Source organism: Crinia signifera, chromosome 3, assembly GCF_055691185.1.
Source record: "Crinia signifera chromosome 3, ASM5569118v1, whole genome shotgun sequence".
NCBI classification, from domain to species: Eukaryota; Metazoa; Chordata; class Amphibia; order Anura; family Myobatrachidae; genus Crinia; species Crinia signifera.
Window position 1 is genome coordinate 277797648 of NC_139219.1, and position 27024 is coordinate 277824671.

At 42.6% G+C, this 27024-nt stretch overlaps 1 protein-coding gene across 3 annotated transcripts in view; it reads left to right on the top strand.

Annotated features, from left to right (window-relative positions):
* Positions 1-17988, top strand: part of SCLY (selenocysteine lyase) — a 44833-nt gene extending 26845 nt beyond the window's left edge. For all 3 annotated transcript variants that reach the window (XM_083178169.1, XM_083178171.1, XM_083178170.1), the window contains exons 9-13: positions 1374-1410; positions 11797-11880; positions 12464-12563; positions 13623-13698; positions 17281-17988. In XM_083178169.1, coding sequence (XP_083034295.1) covers positions 1374-1410; positions 11797-11880; positions 12464-12563; positions 13623-13698; positions 17281-17458 — 475 coding nt within the window. In that variant the 3' untranslated portion in view covers positions 17459-17988. The remainder of the gene's footprint in view (positions 1-1373; positions 1411-11796; positions 11881-12463; positions 12564-13622; positions 13699-17280) is intronic.
* Positions 17989-27024: the final 9036 nt, after the last annotated feature.

Sequence of the window (27024 nt, forward strand, 5' to 3'; positions counted from 1 at the left end):
GTTTCTTTTGTCTGTTACTGTACTACCAACATCCTCTGTATTATGTGCATTGTTTTTCAATGTCTGCAAAGCGCCTTGAGTCCTGTTGGAGAAAGTGCGCTATATAAATTATACTTACTTACTTACTATATTTCACTCATTGCAGACTGTTTGAGAACACTTACTTGTATAATGTAAAGTCATCGTTTCACAATGAGATGTGCATTAGGGGCCAGCTGTGTCAGTCTATTATGACCACTTAATTTACTAACCAACTAACAAGTGTTTTTTGAAATGGGTCTATCTGTACATCACATGGTGCTCGGGTATACAGTTACATTCTGTTGTATTTTGGACAACACTACATTTGCTGTGCTTCAGGTTAGAGCAGCAGCTTCTCACTGTGATCAACTACTACAAGTGCTTTTCACCTGTCAGATCTATGCTCTATTTCACGTGGCTTAGTGCAGTGGTCAGGGAACAGGGGTAAAAATGTAATTCCTGGGGGTAATGGATGGCCGCGCTGCCGAGACCCAGCCGGGCATGCATATGAATCTATATGCATGCCTGGCTGTGTCTCAAAAGCGCGACCATCCATTACCCCCAGGAATTTTATTTAATTGCATATAGAATGTACAGTATATATAGATGATATTTGCATTCCCGGCTGTGTATGTATTACAGGACTGTGTTACAGTACTGCAGGAGAAATCAAATTATTTCTCCTGCAGTGGCGGCATGCGAGGGGATGTGTCTTCGTTACACATCCCCTCGCTGCTATAACAGTTCCTGCTTTGCCTCATTAGCGAGGCGAAGCAGGAGGGGACACCGACAAGATGTATTAACATCTTGCCGGCCAAAGCGGGGGAGCGCTAACTCCCCCCTCCGGCGATGTCCCCTCCTGGAGACAGCGCATCAGTTAATCCTTCCCCCCGGCCGGCTGACTGCGCATGTGCGGGATCTCAGTACTCACGCGAGATCCCCAGCGCAGCTCAGAGCCAGCAGCAGGGACCGCACTGTCCCTGCTGTGGGCATAGGGCATCGCCGCCTGCAGCTGTCGAAGTCGATAGCTGCAGGCGGCGGAACGGTCAGCAATGCTGACCGTTCATAAATTAGGCAGGCGCGCAGTACGAAATATCGTAGCTGCGCTATGCCTCCTGCCCTGCACTGCCACGCCGCCCAGCAGGTGTCATAGATCAGGGGAAGCGCTTAACGCACGGGGATAGCGCATATTCCCCTGATCGACACATCATAAATCTACCCCATAGTGCTGATTAGGGCTATACCTGGCCATACTGTAAATGTCATCTTTTGGCATGACATTGCATTATTTGTCTCATGTCACTGATATGTATTGGTTGTGTCTCACTTATATTTAATTGTCTTTCCTCCAGTACAGAGAATACCCCAATGATTGCTGGACTAGGGAAGGTGGGCATCTTTCTGCTTATTACACTGTCCTAATGCTATGCTCAGCACCTTCTCATTGCATAGCTGTTTGTTTTACTGCATGTTACATTTCCCTCATACTGTGTACATCACCTCCTGAACCACTTGGCCCATCTAGTTTTCCCAAGACACATGTGTATGTTCCAACAATTAACACACTAGTGTTCCTTTTTGCCAGGAGCTAATTGAACTACCAGTATATTTTTGTGAATGTCAGAGGAAACCGGAGTACCCGGAGGAAACCCACATAAGCACAGGGAGAATATACAAATTCTGCACAGTTAGGGCCATGGTGGTATCAAACCCATGACCTCAGTGCTGTGAGGCAGTAATACTAACCATTACACCGCCCATGCTGACCATGTACATTACCTGCATGTTACATTACCCCGTTACTGTGTACATCACATTGTTACTATGTACATTATTGCATGTTACATCCTCCCATTACTGTGTATATCCTATTGTTACAGTACTATGTACATTACTGCATGTTACATTCCAGAATACTGTGTACATAGCCTCCTTGTTACATATTCTTATCACCATGTACATTACCTGCATGTTACATTCTACCATTACTGAGCACATTATGGTATTACTATGTACATACATACATGTTGCAACTTGAATTTCACAGAGATTTCTAGTAGCATTGACACACACACACCTATTATTATTTATTTTGCAGCATTCACATTTCACCATATTTTATTTCTATTCTATGATGGCCACACATTCTAAATCACTTTGAACTTGAAGAATTTAATGTCTGTGGGTACATAATTTATGTTACAATAACGAACAGTTTGCACATTGTTGCTAAACAATGCAATGAGATTATTATCAATTGTTTCATTATCACCAATATATGCGCTGCCATTGATATCATAAATATCATAATATAGGCCCTTATTCTGATCTAAGCAGTAACGGCCGCTTGCGGCCGTTCCGCCGATGTTTTCGCTCTGCGCATGTGCAGAGGGCACTCTGCGCATGTGCAGGCGAAATCGCTGCACATTTTATTTTACCGCCGCAAAGGGGGTGGATAGGGGCGTGAGGGGCTACCTAGCCTCATTTCCCTATGCATACGCCCCGCGTTTCATGGGCGTTCCCATGCAAACGCGGGGCGTACGCATGGAAATGAGGCTGTGACGCATGTGTTGGGGGCGGGCATCTGACATCGCCGGATGTCAGCTGCCCGCCCCCATACATGCTTTCACACGGACAAGTGTCCGTGAGGTCTATGGGTGCGGGAGCTGGTGGAGCGTGCGGCCCTGCCTTCGATGGTCGGCGACCATCGAATGCAGGGGGCTGCTCCAAGATGGTGGAGGCGTATCCCCCGCCATTTTCATGCGGACCGCCACATGTCCGCGTACGGACGGCCGTGGCGATCCGTATGGAAGGCGGGGATTCGCCTGCACGGTCGGAGCCGCATATGCGGCTCCGGCCGCACCAACCAGAATAAGGGCCATAGTGAGAAATACAAATGATTATAATAAAATGGGGCAGACTTACTAATTAACTACGGTAAGATCTATTTAATTAAACTCTAGATCCAACACTAATAACCACTGCAAACGATTGATGGTTATCACAAGAGCCTCCACCAGACATACAGGGTGGCCCTAATAGTATGCCCACATATATACAACAATACCCTGGTAAGCAGAGATCAGTATTACAAATACGCCGCTGTTGACTTTGTACATATGTGAATTCCCAGACATTAGAGGCGGACCGCTGTCAGTTACAGCAGTACAGCACATCCAGTACACCGTAGATCCTGATTGGGCATAGACATTTCCTCCACCGTATTTAAATCATGGCAGATCTGGGGTCGATATGGGTAGAGGGGGTGACCCAAGTCACACAAGGTGACTGTAGGTCAGGTGCGCCTGATAGGAGCTGTTTTAACCAGCTGCTGCTCTATGACAGGATAGTTAGTCCTGTACTAGTAGACAAGAAAGAGAGTGGGTGGGTTTGAGCAGCGCTAAAAAATTATAATATTTTTTTTTTTTTATATATTATAAATAAAAATGTATAGAAAAGTATATATAATGAGTGAGATTGGTGGATCTAGTACAAAAGATATTTTATTCTAAAATAGAGAAAGCATGTAGCCAGAATTTACAAACTTTTAAAAATAAAAAATAAAAATAACATGTTCGTGTCTCACCAACCAACCAAAGCAATCTGGTAGTCTGGGGGTTCCTGCAAGTCCACAAAGAGCTGAGATGGTATCCCAAAGAAAAATGGGGTCGAAGGGAGGGAGGACCAGATAAGATGTTAAGGAGCGGCCCAAGTTGGCTCGAATAACCGACTCCCTCCGCTAGATGTAATAGAGCGGGCTGGTAACCTCTACGTCAACCTTCAACAGGTGTTGGTGTCAGGTGGGGTCAGACTCTGGTGGGGGAGGAAGTTTGGTGGTCTCAGGATCTCCGACCAGCTTGGGGCTTGTAGTAATCTGTGCGGTCCCGCAAGTTTAGGACGAAGCTGTGGCGGTGTCCCCAATTGGGGCTGTAGGAGGGAGGACAAGATGGAATGTCCAGGAGTGGTCCCAAGTGGCTCGGATAGCCAACTCCCTCCGCTTTTGATGGAGTATAGCGGGTTGTTGTCCTCAACCTCTCCTTTTGTGGCAGGATATTTATTGTCCAAATCGGACTGGAATCTGGATGAGGATTAGGCAGGTAGAAGGTCCCAGAATCTTCAATGGATAGGTGTATGGTATTGGTGAAGGTTGGTGAGAGAGTCCTAACCGGTTTCGCTGCTCCAGGCAGCTTTGTCAAAGGATAACTGGCTCTGAGAGCCAACTGGCTTTTATTCCCTGTAACATGGGTCATGTGACCAATCAATTAGAACAACCAATCTCATATTTAAATAAAAACACGTTAGAGTAGGAGGCAAATAGATCCCCATTAATTGACAGGTGTGATGTAGTGTATTACACATTACTTATATAAACCTGAACATAATATATAATAAAGATAAAAAAACAGTGTTGGAGGAATACGTGGTAAATAAAAGGGATAGTTCCTGTTTCTGCACGGTCGTCATGGTGACCGTTTTGGCTGTTACTATGTCAGCCAATCTCTATGAGAGGAGACACCTAGTGTTTCCGGGTCTCGTAGCTGCAGGGTTATGTTATGAGGGTGAGGGGAGTGGTATAAAGTGATGTTATCGGCATCTGCCGCATTTTGTCCAATCCGTGGCCTGGTACCGCGTCATGTGGGAACGCTCATCACATACGGGACCAGGCATTGTGGGCGGAAGTTGTGACGTCACGTCACGTGAGCGGAGCCTCTATTCAGAAGTGAGGGAGGAGTTCCACTGGTCCCATGTCCCGTGCGAACACTCGTCACGGACTGGGCTAGATTGTGTGGGTGGAGATCGTGACGCTATGTCGCGTCATCTAAGCCTCTAATTAGTGATGTAGGGGAGATCCCGCTGCATACATCACGTGGGACGGATCTCACATTTTAATTGGAGGAGGCTTGTTAATGTTTACCTTGACGTTGTCATGGCGATCGGCACTGTTGGAGGTAGTATTGGACGGAGGATAAATGTTATTGTTAACCCTTGCACTACAGAAAAAATACATATTGAATATTCGCTTCCTTCTGCTGATTGTAGTGGTGAAGTAGTTGATCATGGATACAATCGCTTTGGGCAAAAATACCAATGGTTATATATATTAGAGATTAAATATATAGTAATGTCTATAGGCACATTAGGACATAGCATTAAATGGAAATGCATATATTTATTCTTTATAATAAAGGAGATTAGCTAATCATTCTCATCAGTTTGTTAACATAATAAGGTAATTAGTATTGAGTATAGTAATTCTAAGTATGGCAAAACAATTTTCACTAATAATTCTTTGTACTATAAAAATATATACAAATGTTACATTGAATGTTTATTTGATTTTTTTTTTTTTTATAAAGTATTTAATTTTTATACCAAAAAGGAAGGAGGAGAGGGGACAGGACACTAGTCGTATGAAAAGAGAGTATCGAGGGGAGAGGGGGAGTATAGGCTCATAATAAATGGTATATAATTTCTAAGTAGTAGGTATATTTACAGTGTACCAATCCGGAAGTGTGGACAATTGAGTTGGGAGAGGAGGAATCCTTGACTATTCATAATGGATGCGGAAATTGCAGTGGTACCGTGGAAAGTTATAGTTCTATGATGTTAAATGACAGAGTTTAGTTCTACCATTTCGTTGAGGCCCTCTGGGTGGATAGTGTTCAGCAGGTGCATCCAAAAGACTTCTTGTTTGCATAGCCTGCTGAACCTATCCCCCCCTCTATTGGTGTTTGGGATGTGTTCCACTCCAATGAGTTCCAAACCTTGAGGGTCTGCATTGTGCTTTTCCAGGAAATGCCGGGAAACACTATGCGATGATAAACTTTTAGCAATGTTCCGGCGATGTTCTAGAAATCTGATGCGGAGTTTCCTGGTTGTGCGGCCCACGTATTTAAGTCCGCATTTGCATATCAAAACATAAATTGTATAGGTGGTATTGCAGTTGATGAAATTTCTGATAGGATTAGTCTTATTGTCTGACATTATTTGAGTGGTCTTGGAGTTTTTTATGTGAGTACATGTAATACATCTTGAGCTGCCGCATCTATAGAATCCAACTGGTGGAGAGGGAAGCCAGGACGTCTGTGATGGTGCGATGGTGTTGGTAGGCAGAAAGCTGGGAGCTAGGATATTTTTAAGAGAGCGGTTCCGTTTGAAGATGAAGTTGGGTCTGATGGGGAGTGATCTTGCTAGAAACGGATCTTGGTGGAGTATGTTATAATTTTTACGGATGATGTTCTTCACTTCAGAGAAATGACTGTTAAATGTACTTATATAAGACATTCTTCTATGTTCAGTACTTTTATTTTTTCCTGTTTTGTTGTGATTTGGACTCAGGAGAAGGTCGCGGTCCAGGTCAACCACCTCTTCAAAGGCTCTTCTGACTAAGGGGTCTGGGTAACCTCTGTTTTTGAACGAGGTCATCATTGTATCAGCTTGAGTTTTGAAATCGGAGAGTGTAGAACAATTTCTTCTGATACGGATCAGTTGTCCCTTAGGTATGCTTTTTTTCCAAGGGAGATGGTGTCCACTTTGGAAATGGAGATAGGCCTGGCTACCTACATCTTTAGTGTAATTTTTCGTAACAATTTTGTTATTTTGTATTGAGAGGGCCACATCCAGGAAGGAGACCTCGGTGTGGTGAAAAGTGTGGGTGAATTGTAAATTATAAATATTATTATTGAGTGACTGTACAAAATCCTGTGCTGATAGTGCATTAATTCTCTAACTTCTAATCTTTCATTTTTTGTGGACTCTTTTCTTCAGCCTAGGGTCTCCACCCTCAGGTCACACATCAAGGATACCACCTCCTTCCTAAAATTGATACAAAAGATCACATGGAAAGACTCTTACAACTTCCTCACGCTCGACGTCACAGGCCTATACTCTAACATCCCACATGGCCTGGGACGTCGAGCGGTTGAAAAACGATTGGAAAACGATGGTGACCTGGGGGTGTAGCTTAGACTCTTTCTTCTTAACTGTATCACTTTCATCTTAGAGCACAATTATTTCTTATTTCAAGGTACATACTATTTACAGGTGATGGGTACCGCCATGGGGACCAGATTCGCGCCCAGCTACGCCAACCTATACATGGGGGAGGTCGAGGACCACCATGTGTGGGGCGGCGACTGGGACGCGAATCTGGTACTCTATGGGCGGTACATAGATGATCTTTTTTTGATTTGGGATGGGGATGCACTATCAGCACAGGATTTTGTACAGTCACTCAATAATAATATTTATAATTTACAATTCACCCACACTTTTCACCACACCGAGGTCTCCTTCCTGGATGTGGCCCTCTTAATACAAAATAACAAAATTGTTACGAAAAATTACACTAAAGATGTAGGTAGCCAGGCCTATCTCCATTTCCAAAGTGGACACCATCTCCCTTGGAAAAAAAGCATACCTAAGGGACAAATGATCCGTATCAGAAGAAATTGTTCTACACTCTCCGATTTCAAAACTCAAGCTGATACAATGATGACCTCGTTCAAAAACAGAGGTTACCCAGACCCCTTAGTCAGAAGAGCCTTTGAAGAGGTGGTTGACCTGGACCGCGACCTTCTCCTGAGTCCAAATCACAACAAAACAGGAAAAAATAAAAGTACTGAACATAGAAGAATGTCTTATATAAGTACATTTAACAGTCATTTCTCTGAAGTGAAGAACATCATCCGTAAAAATTATAACATACTCCACCAAGATCCGTTTCTAGCAAGATCACTCCCCATCAGACCCAACTTCATCTTCAAACGGAACCGCTCTCTTAAAAATATCCTAGCTCCCAGCTTTCTGCCTACCAACACCATTGCACCATCACAGACGTCCTGGCTTCCCTCTCCACCAGTTGGATTCTATAGATGCGGCAGCTCAAGATGTATTACATGTACTCACATAAAAAACTCCAAGACCACTCAAATAATGTCAGACAATAAGACTAATCCTATCAGAAATTTCATCAACTGCAATACCACCTATACAATTTATGTTTTGATATGCAAATGCGGACTTAAATACGTGGGCCGCACAACCAGGAAACTCCGCATCAGATTTCTAGAACATCGCCGGAACATTGCTAAAAGTTTATCATCGCATAGTGTTTCCCGGCATTTCCTGGAAAAGCACAATGCAGACCCTCAAGGTTTGGAACTCATTGGAGTGGAACACATCCCAAACACCAATAGAGGGGGGATAGGTTCAGCAGGCTATGCAAACAAGAAGTCTTTTGGATGCACCTGCTGAACACTATCCACCCAGAGGGCCTCAACGAAATGGTAGAACTAAACTCTGTCATTTAACATCATAGAACTATAACTTTCCACGGTACCACTGCAATTTCCGCATCCATTATGAATAGTCAAGGATTCCTCCTCTCCCAACTCAATTGTCCACACTTCCGGATTGGTACACTGTAAATATACCTACTACTTAGAAATTATATACCATTTATTATGAGCCTATACTCCCCCTCTCCCCTCGATACTCTCTTTTCATACGACTAGTGTCCTGTCCCCTCTCCTCCTTCCTTTTTGGTATAAAAATTAAATACTTTATAAAAAAAAAAAAAAAAAAATCAAATAAACATTCAATGTAACATTTGTATATATTTTTATAGTACAAAGAATTATTAGTGAAAATTGTTTTGCCATACTTAGAATTACTATACTCAATACTAATTACCTTATTATGTTAACAAACTGATGAGAATGATTAGCTAATCTCCTTTATTATAAAGAATAAATATATGCATTTCCATTTAATGCTATGTCCTAATGTGCCTATAGACATTACTATATATTTAATCTCTAATATATATAACCATTGGTATTTTTGCCCAAAGCGATTGTATCCATGATCAACTACTTCACCACTACAATCAGCAGAAGGAAGCGAATATTCAATATGTATTTTTTCTGTAGTGCAAGGGTTAACAATAACATTTATCCTCCGTCCAATACTACCTCCAACAGTGCCGATCGCCATGACAACGTCAAGGTAAACATTAACAAGCCTCCTCCAATTAAAATGTGAGATCCGTCCCACGTGATGTATGCAGCGGGATCTCCCCTACATCACTAATTAGAGGCTTAGATGACGCGACATAGCGTCACGATCTCCACCCACACAATCTAGCCCAGTCCGTGACGAGTGTTCGCACGGGACATGGGACCAGTGGAACTCCTCCCTCACTTCTGAATAGAGGCTCCGCTCACGTGACGTGACGTCACAACTTTCGCCCACAATGCCTGGTCCCGTCTGTGATGAGCGTTCCCACATGACGCGGTACCAGGCCACGGATTGGACAAAATGCGGCAGATGCCGATAACATCACTTTATACCACTCCCCTCACCCTCATAACATAACCCTGCAGCTACGAGACCCGGAAACACTAGGTGTCTCCTCTCATAGAGATTGGCTGACATAGTAACAGCCAAAACGGTCACCATGACGACCGTGCAGAAACAGGAACTATCCCTTTTATTTACCACGTATTCCTCCAACACTGTTTTTTTATCTTTATTATATATTATGTTCAGGTTTATATATGTAATGTGTAATACACTACATCACACCTGTCAATTAATGGGGATCTATTTGCCTCCTACTCTAACGTGTTTTTATTTAAATATGAGATTGGTTGTTCTAATTGATTGGTCACATGACCCATGTTACAGGGAATAAAAGCCAGTTGGCTCTCAGAGCCAGTTATCCTTTGACAAAGCTGCCTGGAGCAGCGAAACCGGTTAGGACTCTCTCACCAACCTTCACCAATACCATACACCTATCCATTGAAGATTCTGGGACCTTCTACCTGCCTAATCCTCATCCAGATTCCAGTCCGATTTGGACAATAAATATCCTGCCACAAAAGGAGAGGTTGAGGACAACAACCCGCTATACTCCATCAAAAGCGGAGGGAGTTGGCTATCCGAGCCACTTGGGACCACTCCTGGACATTCCATCTTGTCCTCCTTCCTACAGCCCCAATTGGGGACACCGCCACAGCTTCGTCCTAAACTTGCGGGACCGCACAGATTACTACAAGCCCCAAGCTGGTCGGAGATCCTGAGACCACCAAACTTCCTCCCCCACCAGAGTCTGACCCCACCTGACACCAACACCTGTTGAAGGTTGAGGTAGAGGTTACCAGCCCGCTCTATTACATCTAGCGGAGGGAGTCGGTTATTCGAGCCAACTTGGGCTGCTCCTTAACATCTTATCTGGTCCTCCCTCCCTTCGACCCCATTTTTCTTTGGGATACCATCTCAGCTCTTTGTGGACTTGCAGGAACCCCCAGACTACCAGATTGCTTTGGTTGGTTGGTGAGACACGAACATGTTATTTTTATTTTTTATTTTTGTTTTTAAAAGTTTGTAAATTCTGGCTACATGCTTTCTCTATTTTAGAATAAAATATCTTTTGTACTAGATCCACCAATCTCACTCATTATATATACTTTTCTATACATTTTTATTTATAATATAAAAAAAAAAAAAAAATATTATAATTTTTTAGCGCTGCTCAAACCCACCCACTCTCTTTCAGATCTGGGGTCGGGTTGGCCCCGATGAAGCTGATCTGCGAAGCGCTTGCCGGCTAGCGGTGCACAGTCAGATTGGCATACTGATTACTTTGTTATTTTTCATATATGCATTTTGATTTTGTGTTCTCCAGCGTGCTGTCACTGCAGCCCTTGTAAGGGCTAAGCAACAGCTTGTACAGTGTACCTTCTCTGCACTGTCCTCTCTCCAACTGTGTAGCACCGTGCACCATACTGCAGCACAGGTGACTACACTTAGTCCAGGCTGCACTCCCCAGTGTAGTCGCCCCATACACAGGCTTATGTTGGGATGCCCTGGGACGAGCGTCGCCACCTTATTGTACTAAATATATACCCCACAGAGGGAATACATTTATTAGTAACAACATGGGTGGTCGCTCTGCTGTATACTCGTCATAGAGACCCTACTTAGATTTGCCTACTGGACACGTGGAGGCACTAATTTAAAGGGGACACACTTATACATAACTATTAAGTACATTTCAGCATGCCACCTGCCTGCCACCTTCGTTTTAAACACCATCATTGTCTGACGTGTATCACAGTTTATATGTTAGTTTTAATATTTTCGCAGTTTTTATAATTGTCTAATAAAAGTTAATTTTTAATATCTTTCCGTGCACCTCAACTAAAGGACATTTCTTTCTCTGTGTTTTTCTTATGTCCGTGGGTTGCACACCCCCATTTGGTCACTAATTGGTGACTCCAACAAATATATATAGGGGGGTCCTGTATTTCTGCCGTTAATCCTGTGAGACTGGCATCCCTTTCTTGTTGTTTACTTGAAATATTAGAAACCAGCCTTGGGAAACAATAGCTGTAAACTGGCATGAGAATAAATTATACAGTACAGTCACAGGAAGTCAGCTTCGGTAAGACTGTGTGAAGCATTGATAGGACAACCAGTCTTATCAAGTTTAAACTGCAGATGTTATAATAGTTACATGCAGTTATTAAACCAAAACTGTTGATACAGGGTAAACGCGTTATGTCTATTTTATGGGCAAGCTATTGGCTTTCTAGCATATACTGCGGTAATATGGAGCAAATAGCTACAAGGGCACATTTCCATCCAATAGCCTCGTCATTTCTGCCATATCTTTAGCAAGCAATGTCCTAATTATATGTTATTGTATGTTCATCACTGTGGAATATATGAGGCGTATGTAAATAAGAACGCAGATTGCTTTTTCTCCAGGCTGCAGAGTTAGTAAGCCTACATTGTGGCGAGTATGAGAATCACATGAGGAGCGTGCGGGACTATCTGGAGCAGAGATTACAGGTAAGCAGTTCTTTAGAGCAAAGCTATTTTTTAGAAGGAAATTGACATATTATATGGGACCATAATTTACGTTATTTGCATGACTAATGAGGAGTTATCTTTATGTGTTGTTCCCTATTGACAGTATGCAAATAAGACACTCAAAAAAGGAGCACTGTCTCCAGGGTAATGCCATTTACATGGCAGGCAGTTCGGTCAAAGACAGTGCACAGAATGATTCTCAACGTTTCTGCTGATGGAGATCAGGTCTCCTCTTTTACTTTATGCGCATGGGCAAGGAATGGCGGTGGGGGCCAAGTCCGTAGCACACTGCTCTTGATCTGTCCCCTGGCCGAGGAAACTTACCCCTACCCAACACAAGGTGCTGCACATATTACATTTTAAACATAAAAAAAAATGGAAGGCAGTGTGGGCACACATGCCCAGATTTACCCCAAATTTCTATCTGAAGGGGTTTCCCATATGATGCAAAACAAATCAGTTTGTGTTGCACTTGGCTTTTTGTGTATTAATCTGTACTATTTTAACTTAATCTTTATTATTCTAGTCTTCAAGTGCTTTGTGATGTACTTCCTTTTTGTAGGCTGTGTTTGGAAACAGGATCCGGTTAAACTCAGACTTCCAAGGCACAGCACGGCTTCCCAACACATGCAATGTGTCACTGCTTAGACCCTCAGCCTTGGGTGAGCTTATCTATCTTTCATACTGCTGTGCCTGACATAAAGGCTCCCATATGACTACTACTACAGTAGTTGCAGATAACAGTACTGTGTATGGCCAGATTGCTTGTCAGGAGACCGCTTCTTCATAGTAGCCAATCTGTTAATGTCCCACAGTAGCGGACTATTGTAGTGTGTGGAGAGACAGGAGGGTGATCAGCAGATTTCACTGCTATAGATGCGTTCTCATACATGCAGCCTCAATATATTTCACAGCGGGAGATGCCTGGTGCAAGTGAGCTGACAGGTACCATATCCATTTGCAGCCAGTGCGAATGTATGCGCATTGTGAATGGTGGGCCGGCGTACCAACATTCGCAAGGCAGGATCTGGTTCGCTAACAAGGATGCAAATTCGCATCTGAGCGAATCAACCAGGATACCCCCCATTGTGTACAGAGTCAGATACACATTCACACACAGATATGCAAATGTGGCATATCAAATGAATCCACACAGTCTCCTGGTATGTCCTGGTCACATTGCGCTGCAACAAAGGCCCGATTTCACTGTGCAAAGAGGATGGTGCAACTCCAGCAAAGAAGGGCCCCCATGAGAGAGACCACAACAATGTGTGGGATGGAACTTAGGGTCTGATTCAGCTTGGCTCAAAAAACAGCAAAAATCGCTGCTTACTGAGTTCTGAAAATGCTGCCCTGCCGAACGCCCAGTCTCAACTGACATTTATTTCCTTCGGTGTCCGCCGAAGAGGGGGCAGGCTGGCCGTTCCCATAGGTGAGCTCCGTGTCCGCCCCCAGCCCTCTCTCCCCACAACAAACGTCCCAGAGAGTGTGCAAATACACGCTTGTGCATGCACAAACCCCCCACCCTCGAAACGATGCCAAATTCGCCCCATTCCATTTGGTGTTGAATCACTCCCTTAGTACAGAGTTATTTTTAGCCAAAGGTGAAACACCCATATAAGACACTGGAACGTTATTGTAGGTAATCAGGTGAGAGCGGCTCAGTGGTAATGCTCTTATGTGTAACCTCTCTTATTCCATTATACATATTCCGACTGCAGGTCGTGAGTGGCTTTCACATTGCCATTACCTCCAAGCCAGCGTTGGAGCAGCATGTCACTCAGATCGTGGAGACAGGTATGTGGAAGGTGAACTGACAGCTATCTCGGTACCATACATATCATCTATGTCTTCATATCATTTAAAGAATCTTGAAGCAATCGCTTTCTTCTCAGGTTCAAACCATTGCAAAAGTGTAGGTGTCTGTGTTCAGACTTTGGGGATGATGCTAAGTAGGGCGCTACTGCGACTGCATTAGTATTTTTGGCTATAGTTGTGTCCTGCAACTATATGCTAATGCTGGTATTAGCCCTTCCTCTGGAGGACAGGCATGCGTATAAATGTGCTAGGGCTGGAACACCCCCACAGGGTCATAATCACAGGATGCACCATCAGGACTTGCAACTGCTCCATCAATGACCATGTGTAGCCTCCAGTGTACGCGATGAAGTCACCAACTACTACTGCGACACTCCACAACAGTCCCATAATCAGGCAGAATGTGCATCTGATTACCCCAATGTGCATCTGATTTTTTTAAAGTAACGACAAGTGTGTGGATTTGTGTAAAAAATTTGAAAAAAAAACTGCGTGGGTTCCACCCCAGCATAACCACCCCATGCTCATTGTGCTGGTCCTGGTTCCCCAAATATGGGGGGGGGGGGGGGGGGGGGGAATGGTGGGGTTCTTTTTCAAGAAAAAAACAAAACTTCCTTGAGGTTACCCTCCTATTTTAGGCGCTGTGTATCATTTAATGTGAATATATGAATTTTTTTTTTTTTATAAATGATAAAAATGAAAATAGAAACTCTCCGGTATGATTTCAGCTGCAGACGGGTGGTGTAACTGTGCGATCACACCTAGTTAGAAGGAAACTCCCCCACACAGATGTAGGTTTACCTTCTATAGAACAACAAAGAGAGATAAAAATCCCAGTGTCTGCGCCATTGTCTGTGGCTGGGCCACCAGGGGCTGCGGGGACCCCCCTTTATTAGGGGGTCCCCGCTGCCCCTGATGGCCCAGCCACAATAGTCCGGGTTCGGCCGGGGGACCTTGCATATAAAGTGTCCCCCGGCTGTGGCATTACACCTCTAGCTGATGGAGGCCGATGCTGGTTCCAGGATGAAGCCCAGGGCTATCCCCGCCATCCCTGGGCTGTGGGTTGCGGGCTGATCCTTATGTAAAAAAATAAAAAAATATTTTTTTTTTAAATACATTGGTTTTCACAGTAGAACTAAAAGTCTCAGAAGGCCTCCCCCACATGCTGGGACTTGGCAAACCACATGCCCCAGCTTGCAGGGCATTAATGGGCCCGCTGGTTCTTGTAGTTCTGTTGTGAAAACAAAGTACAAAAAAAGACACACACACATATAGAAAAGTAAAAGTTTAATATACACACTTACACACATGCACACATACTAACCATATACGCGATCCCATGATGGACAGGCTCCTCTCCCGTACGGAGTCTATCACAGGGATTCCCAGTGACCTCCATCACGAGGACTCCATTCAGCCCTGATTGGCTGTAGGCGTATCCATGGAAACGCTTAGAGCCAATCAGGCCGGAGGTCACTGGGAATTCCCGTGACAACTGCCTGCGGGAGAGGAGCCGCTCCATTGTGGGAAGAGCCCGGGGCTGGCTATGCTTGGGGCGGACCCCAAACTATTTCTTTTTTTTTTTTTTTACTTGTAAACACTTTTTTGGATAGAACCATGCACAGCCCAGTTGATCTGTGCATGGTTCTGTCAAACTGGCCAACCTGGATCATATGTATTTTGTTTGCATGGTACTTGTGGATTATCACGGCTCCCATCGCATGCTATATATAGTGGCATGCGATTGGATGCGATTTTTGCCGTTTTTACAAAATCGCATGCGATCGCATCGCATGCAATTTGATCGCATGCGTTTTTTAACAGAAAAGCATCCAAATGCATTGAAATTAGTATGAAACATGTTCAATGGCCCCCAAATGTCATTTTTGAGGCTGTACCACCCCCACTATCAACGCGAACCCGAAGCGTGGCGAGCGGCGGCGGTACGCGTCCTACGACCTTTTTATACCCCCACTATCCACGTCGGCATGGAGTTGAGAATAGAAAGTGTGGCGAGCGCATCGAGCCACCGTGCCCGAAGCATGGTGAGCGCAGCGAGCCCCGCGAGGGGACGCGGACACCTGTGAAGCCCGCGAGGGGACGCGGATACCTGTGAAGGTATCCGTGTGCGCTCGCCACGCTTTGGGCTTGGTGGCTCGCTGCGCTCGCCACACTTTCTATTCTCAACTCCACGCCGACGTGGATAGTGGGGGTATGAAAAGGTTGGAGGACGTGTACCGCCGCCCCTCGCAGGCTCGCCACGCTTCGGGTTCGCGTTGATAGTGGGGGTGGTACAGCCTCAAAAATGACATTTGGGGGCCATTGAACATGTTTCATACTAATTTCAATGCATTTGGATGCTTTTCTGTTAAAAATCGCATGCGATCAAATCGCATGCGATTCGATGCGGTTTTTTCCCGTGCGATGGCCATCGTGGGAGCCGTGATACTCCACAAGTACCGTTTGCATTTTTTTTTTGGTAGTTTTTACATTTGCAATTTTGATGTTTTATGATCACATGTCAAAATGCGATTTTTTTTTTTTTTTTTTACTGCAAAATGCACCCTATTACATGTACGATTTTTGGAAAACAAGCGATTTCCACCGTTTTTTACCAAAAGGTTGCACATGTCAGAAAATCGCACCCTATGACGTGTCACCCCATGTTTGAGATCTCCCTCCGGATTTCCAGAGATGTAGTTGCTGTGAAGGACGATCCAGTGCCGTCATCTTTCTTCCGTGATTTTGAATTATTTTTAGAGTTGAAAACGATCCCCCTTATAGAACTAGTAAACTCCAGTAAAAATCAAAGAGCAGGCCAGCATTTCATGAATTCATACTGCCTTTTACACCAGTGTTGATGAATCTTTAATACACGATTGTTTTAGTGACTCTGGAGCCAGGAGTCCTATAACTCTTGACAAACACCAATGTAAGATGGAAACTTTCCAACGATACTGTACTCAAGAAGAAGAGGGGAAGGTCCACTTACCTGCCTGATCTTCCTCGCAGTCACCAGAGTGCTATCATTAGGGCTTGTTCTGTTCCTAGTCCTGGAAGTAACCTTTAAGGGATGAATTATGGTGGGCGACAGCAAAAAGGCTACAGAATTATACACAAATAAGCCAAAAAAAGACAATAAATATCATTTTCCAAAACTGACTTTTGTCATAGATGTAAGCAGCTGCTTGTATGTTTTGCTTCAGAATTATCTGCTGCAGACAATAGGCCTGATGCTGGTTTGTTTGCTAAAGCAACTTCACTCTCTAATGGAACATACCCATGCTGCACTGCAGGTGGGGCTGATGTAACATGTGCAGAGTTTTATTTTGTTTCTGTGCAGGGTAAATACTGGCTGCTTTATTTTTACACTGCAATATAGATATCAGTTTAAAGTACAAACCCCACCCAAATCTAACTCTCTGCACGTTATATCTGCAACACCTGCAGTGTACATGGTTTTGTCCATTAAAGACCATTAAAGAGTGAATTTACTTTTGCAAACAAACCAGAATGAGGCCCAATATGTATGTAAAGTAAAAACCCCTATTTTTCTCACAGCTGCTCTCCTGTGCTGTTGAACAGCGGAGTTCCCCTAGAGGCTGCACGAGGAGCAATTCGCTTGAGCGTGGGACGTGACACTTCCAGAGAGGATGTGGATTTGATTGTGGCAGATCTCGAGCAGGCAGCACAGAGACTGGAAAATAAAGATACGAACAAGGGGGACCTGATAACCTAATAAATGGTTCTCAAGGCCAGATGTAAAGATGTATGTAATCATGAATTGAAGGAGCAGGAGGAGTCTCTTTAAAGGGTTTCTAATTAACTTGATTGGAAAAACACTAATTTAGGGTAAAATGTTATGCACAATTTTTTCACTTTGGAATTTAAAGCAGCATTATTTAATTTAATTATACTGTTTTGTATCCTGAAGCAAAACTCGTTTCGGTACAATATGATATATTCATTTTTCTCTATTACTGTATATCACTATACAGAAATGAAGCACTTTATAAGTGGATGTAAAACCCACCTTGTAGAGTGTCCTTTATGATCAGAACATTCCTTTTGATCGCTTGTCAGCCTTTTGGCTAAGACCAGGTATACGATCAGAACATTCCTTTTTCTGAACGCTTTATAATGGTCATCAATGGTGTATGTTGTGTGGGTCAATGCATAATTCAACTAGTCTAACAAAGCAATAATATATTGTATAAGGGTGATAACATGTATTTGATAAGCTTGTAAATAAAGTCCAGTGGAACAGTTGTCATGCTCTACCTTTTATTTGTCAAGAACCTAGGAAGCTACTAAGCAGGGTATAGGAAATGTATATACAATCAGTATAAAAGTTGGAACGGAGTGTATTTGTCCATTTGTAACATACATTTGCCACTAATTTTCTTTTTGCATCGTTTACACAGGTGTAGGATGTATGCACTTTAGAAAAACACATTAGTACATATACATCAACCTTTCATAAAGTAATATATACCGGGACTCCCAGTACGTCCTGCTACCACTGTTAGAGCCTGCCTCTGTTGAACTGTAATAAATATCCCTCACAAAATGGCCACATCCTTCTGAGGCGGTGGCCATTATGGGAGGGACATTTCTAATAATATTCCATGCGGACGGCCAGATTGCATGGAATGCTGTCTTTAGTAGACATTGGCTATGGCGCTCTGTTTAATTGCATGGCTTGCCCGGCCCTAGAAACTGCACTGAGGTTATGAGTGATATGTCTATTGGACAGGATGGTGCTTATAGACACTGAAGACTCACTTCGGAAAGTGAGGAGGTTTCTGATTTCTTGTTTTGTAGGATTTGTTATTTATATAGCGCATTCCTATTCCACATCTCTTTACAGACTTTTACAGGTATTCACATCATTCCCTTCCAAAGTCGATTTGCCAAACAAGACTCCTGGGCAGACACCCTAGATGGCACCAGTGTCATAGGTATCCATGTGACCTGAGAGCTGCTGCATTTAGATTGGTTTATGAGAAAAAAAAATGTATACTGAGACTCGGTGACAATCACGCAGATGTCTGTCCAGTTAAATGCATATATATTTTTCCTATCTGCCATCAGCCATTGAAAGGTAACAGAAACTCAGCATAGCCTTAATCATTAATGGTTACTTGACCAATAGTGTTGCCCTGGTAACTGTGGATCTCCTGGTGATATCATTAGGGAGTCTGGTAATAAAGCTTGTTTACTGGCCGACGCCCCTGCACTCCCCCAATGAGCTCTGCAAGCAAACAATAAGCTATCCCTGCAATGCAAGCTGTAACTGAGACATGATGTTACAGGCTAACGACCTCCATTAGGAATTACTGTACACATACGTATTGCTTTCCTAAAACAACACTCTGAACATAAACTGGATCACTTAGAGCGATTGAGTGAAAGCTCTGAACATAAACATAATACAGCAATAGCCAACCTAACAGAAAATGTACGAACATATCTCTGCTATAAAATATAATGTCATAACAAAATAATAAAATACCAACTGCATGCAAACACCTGCGTTTAGCATGGCGCTGATCTGATACTCGGCTACCAGATTTAAATGATTAAACAATGCATGACTGGTTTTATATTAAATATAATTGCCCCTTTAAATTCAGCCTCCAAATCTGCTGAAGACGCACTGACTTTGTGCACCGAAGTTGAGCCTTCGGTGTAGACTATTGCAGCTGTCTGACGAAACAAAAAGCTTACTCTAAAATGTAGTAGTTGTCTTGTATTTTCCTTCATGAATGTTTTTCTTTTGACAACTACCACCAAGAGAATGCTGGTGTATGGGGTATGGATCATTAGGTCACCAGCATTATTGTCGACAAGTATTAGGTCGACATGCATTTAGGTCGGCATGAGTTAAGGTAGACATGCAGGAAGGTCGACATGACATTAGGTCGACAGGGTCATTAGGTCGACATGGGTAAGGTTGACAGAAAAATCTTTACTTTGTGAGGTCTGGTTCTCCGAGTATAATGTTTCCTACACAGCTTAAAATGTTCTACACTTCATCTTGCTATTTGCAGTTTATATTTAGACATATAATGAGTGTTTGATAAGAGACTGGTAGAGAGAAAGAAGCAAAGCTTCAGGAGACATAACTGTGGGTTGAAGGAATTTACAAACATCTCTCATAAGCTCCTGATAACATTATTGTATGCTACTGTTGAAGATCCTGGATCATCCTCTTATGATGTAACCCTATCCAGATATCAGTGTGGCCTGATACTCTGTAATAAACATAGTTTGTGATCTCAAAAACCACCAGAACAGCCGCACAGGGTGAAAGCCATAGGATGCTGCAGTGAGCAATGAGCAAAGAAACGTCGGCAACAATTGACTCTTATTGGTTAATAATCCTTTGTGGTCATTTGGTTGGCAAGACGACTCCCAAACAAGGCCACCCAGCCTAAGAAAGTATGATAGTGCCCAAATACCTAAGCAGGAACACATTAATGCTCCACTTCTATAGTAAGTGACAGGCCCAGGTGCAGTGGTTTATATGTTATATAGACATGATATACTTTTCATGTTAATCTATGCATCATTTTGGCTCATGCGTGCATTAAATTGTGCTGATGTTCCAAATTCCTAATATGTGTATTAAGCATACATGTGGTTAAACACTTCCAAAGATAACTACAATGTGAAATACAGAATTTATTTCTGCAGTGCTTCACACACATTGCCCATTATTCTGCAAAGGCAAATTCCTTCTCAAATCGGCATAACCATGTGCACTGCGGGGGGGGGGTTACTTCAAAGTGAGATCTATATTGCAGTGTAAAAATAAGGCAGTCAGTATTTTCCCTGCACAGAAACAAAATAACTCACCCAAATCTAATTCTCCCTGCACAAGTTACATCTGCACTACCTTGGTGGTTTTGTCCATTTGAGAAGGAATTTGCCAGAATAAGGGCCTGAGTGAACCCTGTGGCAAGGCAGTGGAGGGCACAAATTAATTTTTGCAGCCCAGACACCGCACATTTGGCATCTCCAAAAGCTCCAAATTATTTCTCACCTGCTCATATAAGTCTAAGAGGTTAGTGCGGTTCAGCTGAAACATCCCCGCTTCCTCTTGATTTGAGAGGGAGTCCAGGTACACCCTTGCACGGTACCTATGTGAAGCACAAAGTGCTCAGAGGACCTGGATCTGGGGTGCAGCATGCTCCCTACTCCCGTGTAGCTCCTTTTTAAATGGCCAATATCACAACCAGCTCAACTCCTGACTGCAAAAACACCATTGCTCAAACCCTCACAGGTGCCATAATGATGTTGGGGTATACGTAGGAGTGTTTTTTATTGTAGTAGGGGACACCTGTGTAAATATTCTATAAATATTCCATATTTTGTCAAGTTTGTGTGTTTCAAATCCGCCCATCATAACCTGGTCTGTGGGGGTTATTCTGATTCACTTGGAAAGGCACAATCACTCTCTAATGGACAAAACCATATGCACTGCAGGTGGGGCTGATGTAACATGTGCAGAGACAGTTAGATTTGGGTGTCTTATTTTTTCTGTGCAGGGAAAATACGGTCTATTTTTACACTGCAATATAGATATCAGTTTGTAGTACACCCCCCACCCAAATCTAACTCTCTCTGCACATATTACTTCCATTAGAGAGTGATTGTGTCTTTCCGAGTGAATCAGAATAACCCCCTGTATAATTTTCAATGGGAAAACATCTGGATGCGAATTCAAACCGACAGGTAACCATGTGCGAATTGACTGGGGGAAAAATGCGATATTAAGCGCAATTCTCATCCTATTAAGTTGTTGATTTTAGAAAAATATGTGATTTTGGAATTTTTTTTTACAAATAATCGTAAAAGTCAAGATATCTCATCCCACTAAATGTCACCCAAGGAGTCAGTTGGCACAATCACAGAAGATACAGTATACACATACATAAGAGATGTCCACACATTTAAAGCAAACGAGGCATCACAGAAATAATGATAACACCAGCAAGAAGAGATTAATAGCCTGATCTCAAACAACAATCCACAAACAGTTTCAAGCAAGGTGTCAAGTCTGAGGGGTGATTCTGGACTGGAGCTGGAGTATAACGGAAGCTGGGTTCTTTACTAAGACATACTTAGAGTCTGTGGAGGAACCCCTCACGGGGGGAGGAGGGAGTCCCTGGAGAGCTGGATAATCCAGGAAGTAACTGGTAAGTATGTGAACATGATCTATGATTATGGTTAAAAACAAATCGGTCTGCATTTGTAATACCAATTTGGCCAATCTCCTCTCAGGGATTGCTATATTAAAACAGACTACGCTATACTCCTGGAAAAACCGCCAGTATATGTTATTTATCACTTTTATGGCTACAATACCTACACTAATGTCTTTATATTACTGTCAACATATACCTGAATCAATAATTAGAGGAAGCATTGAAGTCCTAATGTCTTAATTAACCCTCTAGGGGCAATGGTGTTTAGAGAGTGTATCCATTTACTCTCTTTGTAATAGTATTTTACCCCTATTTCCGCCCCTTAATGTCGGGGGAACATGTTCTATGATTATGGCCCGAGGTTAGGAATACTGTGGTTTTTTAAGGCACAGTGCCTAGCAACGGGTTGTTCACTATAACCACTACTAAGCGCCTGTATAATGGCTCTCGGAATTGCCTCTGGGTTTTACCCACATAAGATAGACCACATGGGCATGTCAACATGTATATAACATACATACTGTAGTTGTACAAGTAACCGCTTGTGTGATGTTAATTCGTTTACCTATATGGGGATGACTAAATATTTTCGCTGGAGTTAATGGGCGGTATTCAATGAGCCAGAATCGCCAAGTTTTATGGCGATTCTGTGTTTTTTTCATGTGTGCCGGCGATTTTATGAGCTGTATAAGCGAATCACCCTATTCAATGACCTATAATCGCCGTTGAGGACCGGTGAATGAAGCACCAATCGCCAAATGTAATTCTCTAAAAATCGCCGTTTTTAGTCTATAGGATTTTGCATGGGGAATCGACGGTAGTCGAGGGGAATCGCCAAAAGTGTATTCAATGTGAAGTTGGCGATTCCTTTTTCTTGTTACATATCGCCGTTCCTCACCGAGTGTCCCTCGTCATTTTTTTCTGGTGAACTTTGATAGGAACATGTCAAATAATTGGTTTTAAGTGTTCTATTTAACTGTGCAAGTGTAATGTATTATTATTTGCTGCCCTTGTGTGATGTGATGGTCGTAGAAGTGCTATACAAATATATATTTAATTTTTTGAGGTATTTTTTTTTTCTCCCACAAAGCACTGTTCTTACCCATGGTGCACCTCACTTACCCATGATTCTCCTCCCCACCTCACTCCTTCGTTTGCCCTTTGAGCAGATTACCCAGCGTTTGCCGTATGCTGTATGGGAAGCGTTTGTCCAGGGTAATTTGCTTTTTTCTTGCATTTCTCTGCATTTTTTTAAACAACTGACTACATTAATGCGGCTGTATAGGGAAACGCCGGTATGGCTGAGAATCGCCGTTAGGGCCGGCGATTCTCAGCCACGTTGAATAGGGTGACTTGGCGACTCCCCACGAATCCCCATGCATGGCGATTCACAGCTAAAAACCGGCGATTGGCAGGCGAATGTTAAATCAGGATCACTGTGACCAACGATTCTGGCTCATTGAATACCGCCCAATGTGTTACATGTTGTACATCCCAAGCGCCAGAAGCGTCCCAATTTTTGGGTTAGGAAATGGGTATGCTGTTTTTTAATTAGTGGGGTAACATCCAATTTGACAACCTTATCTCATATGTTGCTACCTCTAGTGTAGCTTGGCAGCAATCTACAATTTTTTAAGGTTGGCAAATCCTGATCAGAATTGACCATAGGCCACCAACGTTTAGCTCTCTTCACAACTAGATCTGTATTTGTGGTGAATTTGTTAAACCATGGAATCACTGCTCCCATGTTTTTCTTGGGTTTAGCTATCATAGTTTATTGCCTAGGTATGGCCAAAGCCTTTTGTTTAATCCTTTCAAGTTCCTCCCAGTTATATCCCCTTTCTACAAATTTGTTGACCATTTGGTCCAATGCTATTTCAGTCTGCGCTGGATCCAACGTAATTCGTTGGACTCTCAGTAGCTGGGAAAAAGGGAGTCCTTTTTTCAAAGATACTGGATGGAAGCTGTTGGATTTGAGGATAGTGTCCCTATCAGTGGATTTTACATAGACAGAAGTAACGATAGAACCTTCCTGTATAGTAATATTAATATCTAAAAAATGTATGTTGCTGTTACTGATATCATATGTTAATTTAACCACACTATCCATCTGATTATGCTCATCCAGTAGGGCACATAATAGTTATTTTGATCCTGTCCAAAAAATAATAAGATCATCAATAAAATGTATATAAAGATGGATCTCAGGGATCAATGTGCCACTCCTGTAGAACAAATCCTGTTCGATGGCAAACATGAAGGCATTGGCATACGATGGGGCCGCTGAGGACCCCATCGCACACCCTGTCACTTGTATATAATATTTACCATTGTAGATGAAATAGTTGTGAGTTAATACCATCATGAGCAATTCTAGAAACAAAGTAATCGTGCCGGCACTGGGCCCATACATTCTAGGGCCTGTAACATGGCAGTCGTATCCTTGATATATGAGGGGATCTGTTGGATACAAGGATTAAAGAATCGACAGCAGACACGATTGGTCTCCCGGTTGGCTTTTCCAAAGTCTTATGGACTTTAGGGACTGTGTAAAATAAGGGGACTCGAGGATGGTCCACTTTCAATGCTGTACACAATGTGCTTGTGATGTATCCCTGTTTACGTGCTGCATTAAGAACCGATTCCAGTTCTCTTTTGTATATATTGGTCGGATCAGTTGTTAGCGGGTGGTAAATGGTGCGGTCAGAGAGTTGTCTAAAACATTCCTGATGGTAATCGGAAATGTCCTTCACCACCACTGAACCCCCCTTATCTGCTCTCCTAATGATGATGTCCATCCTCTCTGCCAATGATTTTAAAGCCAACTGCTCCTCTTTACTCAAATTAGAGTATTTTGTAATGGACCTGCGTGTAGGTGTCATAAGTGAGGAATCCTCCATAATTCTTATGAATGACTTGATCGTAGGATTATTGCTTGGCGGATCAAATTTAGATCTTGGTAAGATTTTTATTCAACTGCGGAGGTATTTCTTCACCCGATTGTTTGGGTAATGGTGATGTTTTACCAAAATGTTCCTTGAGTCTGAAGGTTCTGTTTAATTTGTAGACCACTTTATGTTGAAATGGATCTGCCGGAGTAGTGGGAACAAACGACAGTCCGTGTGAAAGCACTTGTGTATCCATTGTGGTTAAAGTTTGCTGATGATAAATTAAAAACCAGATCAGATTTATTCATTGTTGATATTTTTTGCCTCTCTTGCCTCTGCTATTGATTCGCCTGCCGTGTCCTCTTGCGGTTGTCACTTTTAGAGTTATGCGAGCGTTTATGTCTAAAGGGGAGGCCTGGTTGAAACAGCTGTTGGGTCGGCTGTGCGCAATGTTTGTATAATATGCCTGCATTGTGAATACAAAACTTCTTTTCTTCATACACCTACGAGTGCTGGTCTCTTCTTACTTGGTCTGACTGCTACGTGGATTGGGTGAGTGCATTTTTCTCTCTCTCTCTCTCTCTCTCTCTTTTTCTCTCTCTCTCTCTCTCTCTCTCTCTCTCTCTCTCTCTCTCTCTCTCTCTCTCTATATATATATATATATATATATATATATATATATATATATATATATATATATATATATAATGTATATATATTATAGAATGTGCTTTTAGTGCCATACGATTGAGTATCTCCTGAATAATGGAGTAATGAAGTCCCTGAAGACGGGGGAACATTTCCCGAAACGCCATTGGGCGCAATAAAGTATATTTTATTCACTAGTACAGTCTGTGGAGTGCCGCTGGTCATCTGCCTGTATATATCTAAAAGACTGAACATTTTCATGAATCGATTTTAAATGATTTATAGGCAAGTTATAATAAATGGGTATATATGTGACAGTGTCATTGTTATTGTATACTCTGTTCATGAACTTGGTATGAATAACTGATATGCTTTATACTGTTTTATTACCAAGCCTGATTGTTATATTTGATCACCTGCTGTCTACTGATACTGGCATTGTGACCTATCTTTTACCTGTCCCCAGACATATCTGTATCTCTATAAATTCTCGCTGAGTAGTACACTCTGCCCCAATGTCTGATGTATTTGTGCTTGTACAGTGTTGGAAACAAGTGCTTTTTGTTGATAGATGTGTGAAAACTTAAAAGCATACAGACAGCATTGGATAAGCAATACTTTGTTTTGGGACCATTTGAGGTCATCTTCTGCCACATATAGTAAGTGATCAGTATGACAGGGCACACAAACAGACAGAAACAGGTCAGATTTCTGGGGTGCTGCCAAATTTCCGAGTGAAATATTAATGAGAACAAAATCACTGTGAAGCATCGACTGATTCACTTTTCTAGGCTACTGTAGCTTGTTCAAGACTTTCACAGTAAAATTTGTTTTAAACTTAAATAATAAAACAATAAAAGAGATTTCACATATTAAACAAAGGACATAATTACTGAAGAAAGGACTATCCCACATGAGGTTATTAATTTGGTGCTTCAGTGATGACTTTTACCTAGTGGGTTTATAGTCTGTATTGCTGTGGTCCTCATTCTCGCATATCTGGTTATCTCTACAGACCACTGTTACTGCTGTTCATTATCTTACCTTCCTTCAACCTTTTCCAACCATTTACTTATATGCACAGATATTGGTCTCCTGGCTGGTGGTGATATCTGCCCCTCTTTGTCTTCATTGTCTACTAACATTCCTCTTCTTGCAACAAACCTTCCAATTGAGCGGGGCACAATACACACCTATACAACCATTGACCCATTCTTTCAATATAGAGTGAACGGCTGACAAATTTAAAGGTGTATATGCAGTATTTGTTCCGGATGCAGTAGCGGATAAATGGCTTATAACCCTTCTGCAGGGTAAAGATTGGCAGATTTATCTTATGAGTGAGGAAAGGAGTGGGTGGGATTCCTATTGCGCAGTATAGCAGCAAATTATAGTAAGGATTACGGAGGAAACACCAGACCTCCAGTGGGTAGAGAAATGAAAAAGTGGGTAAACCCTTCACCATATGTATGCGCTATAAATGGATAAGACTCCCCTGTTTGTAAGCCCGTATCAGGGTTACTTCTCGGAGAAATTCAGTAGTGGCAATATGAAAG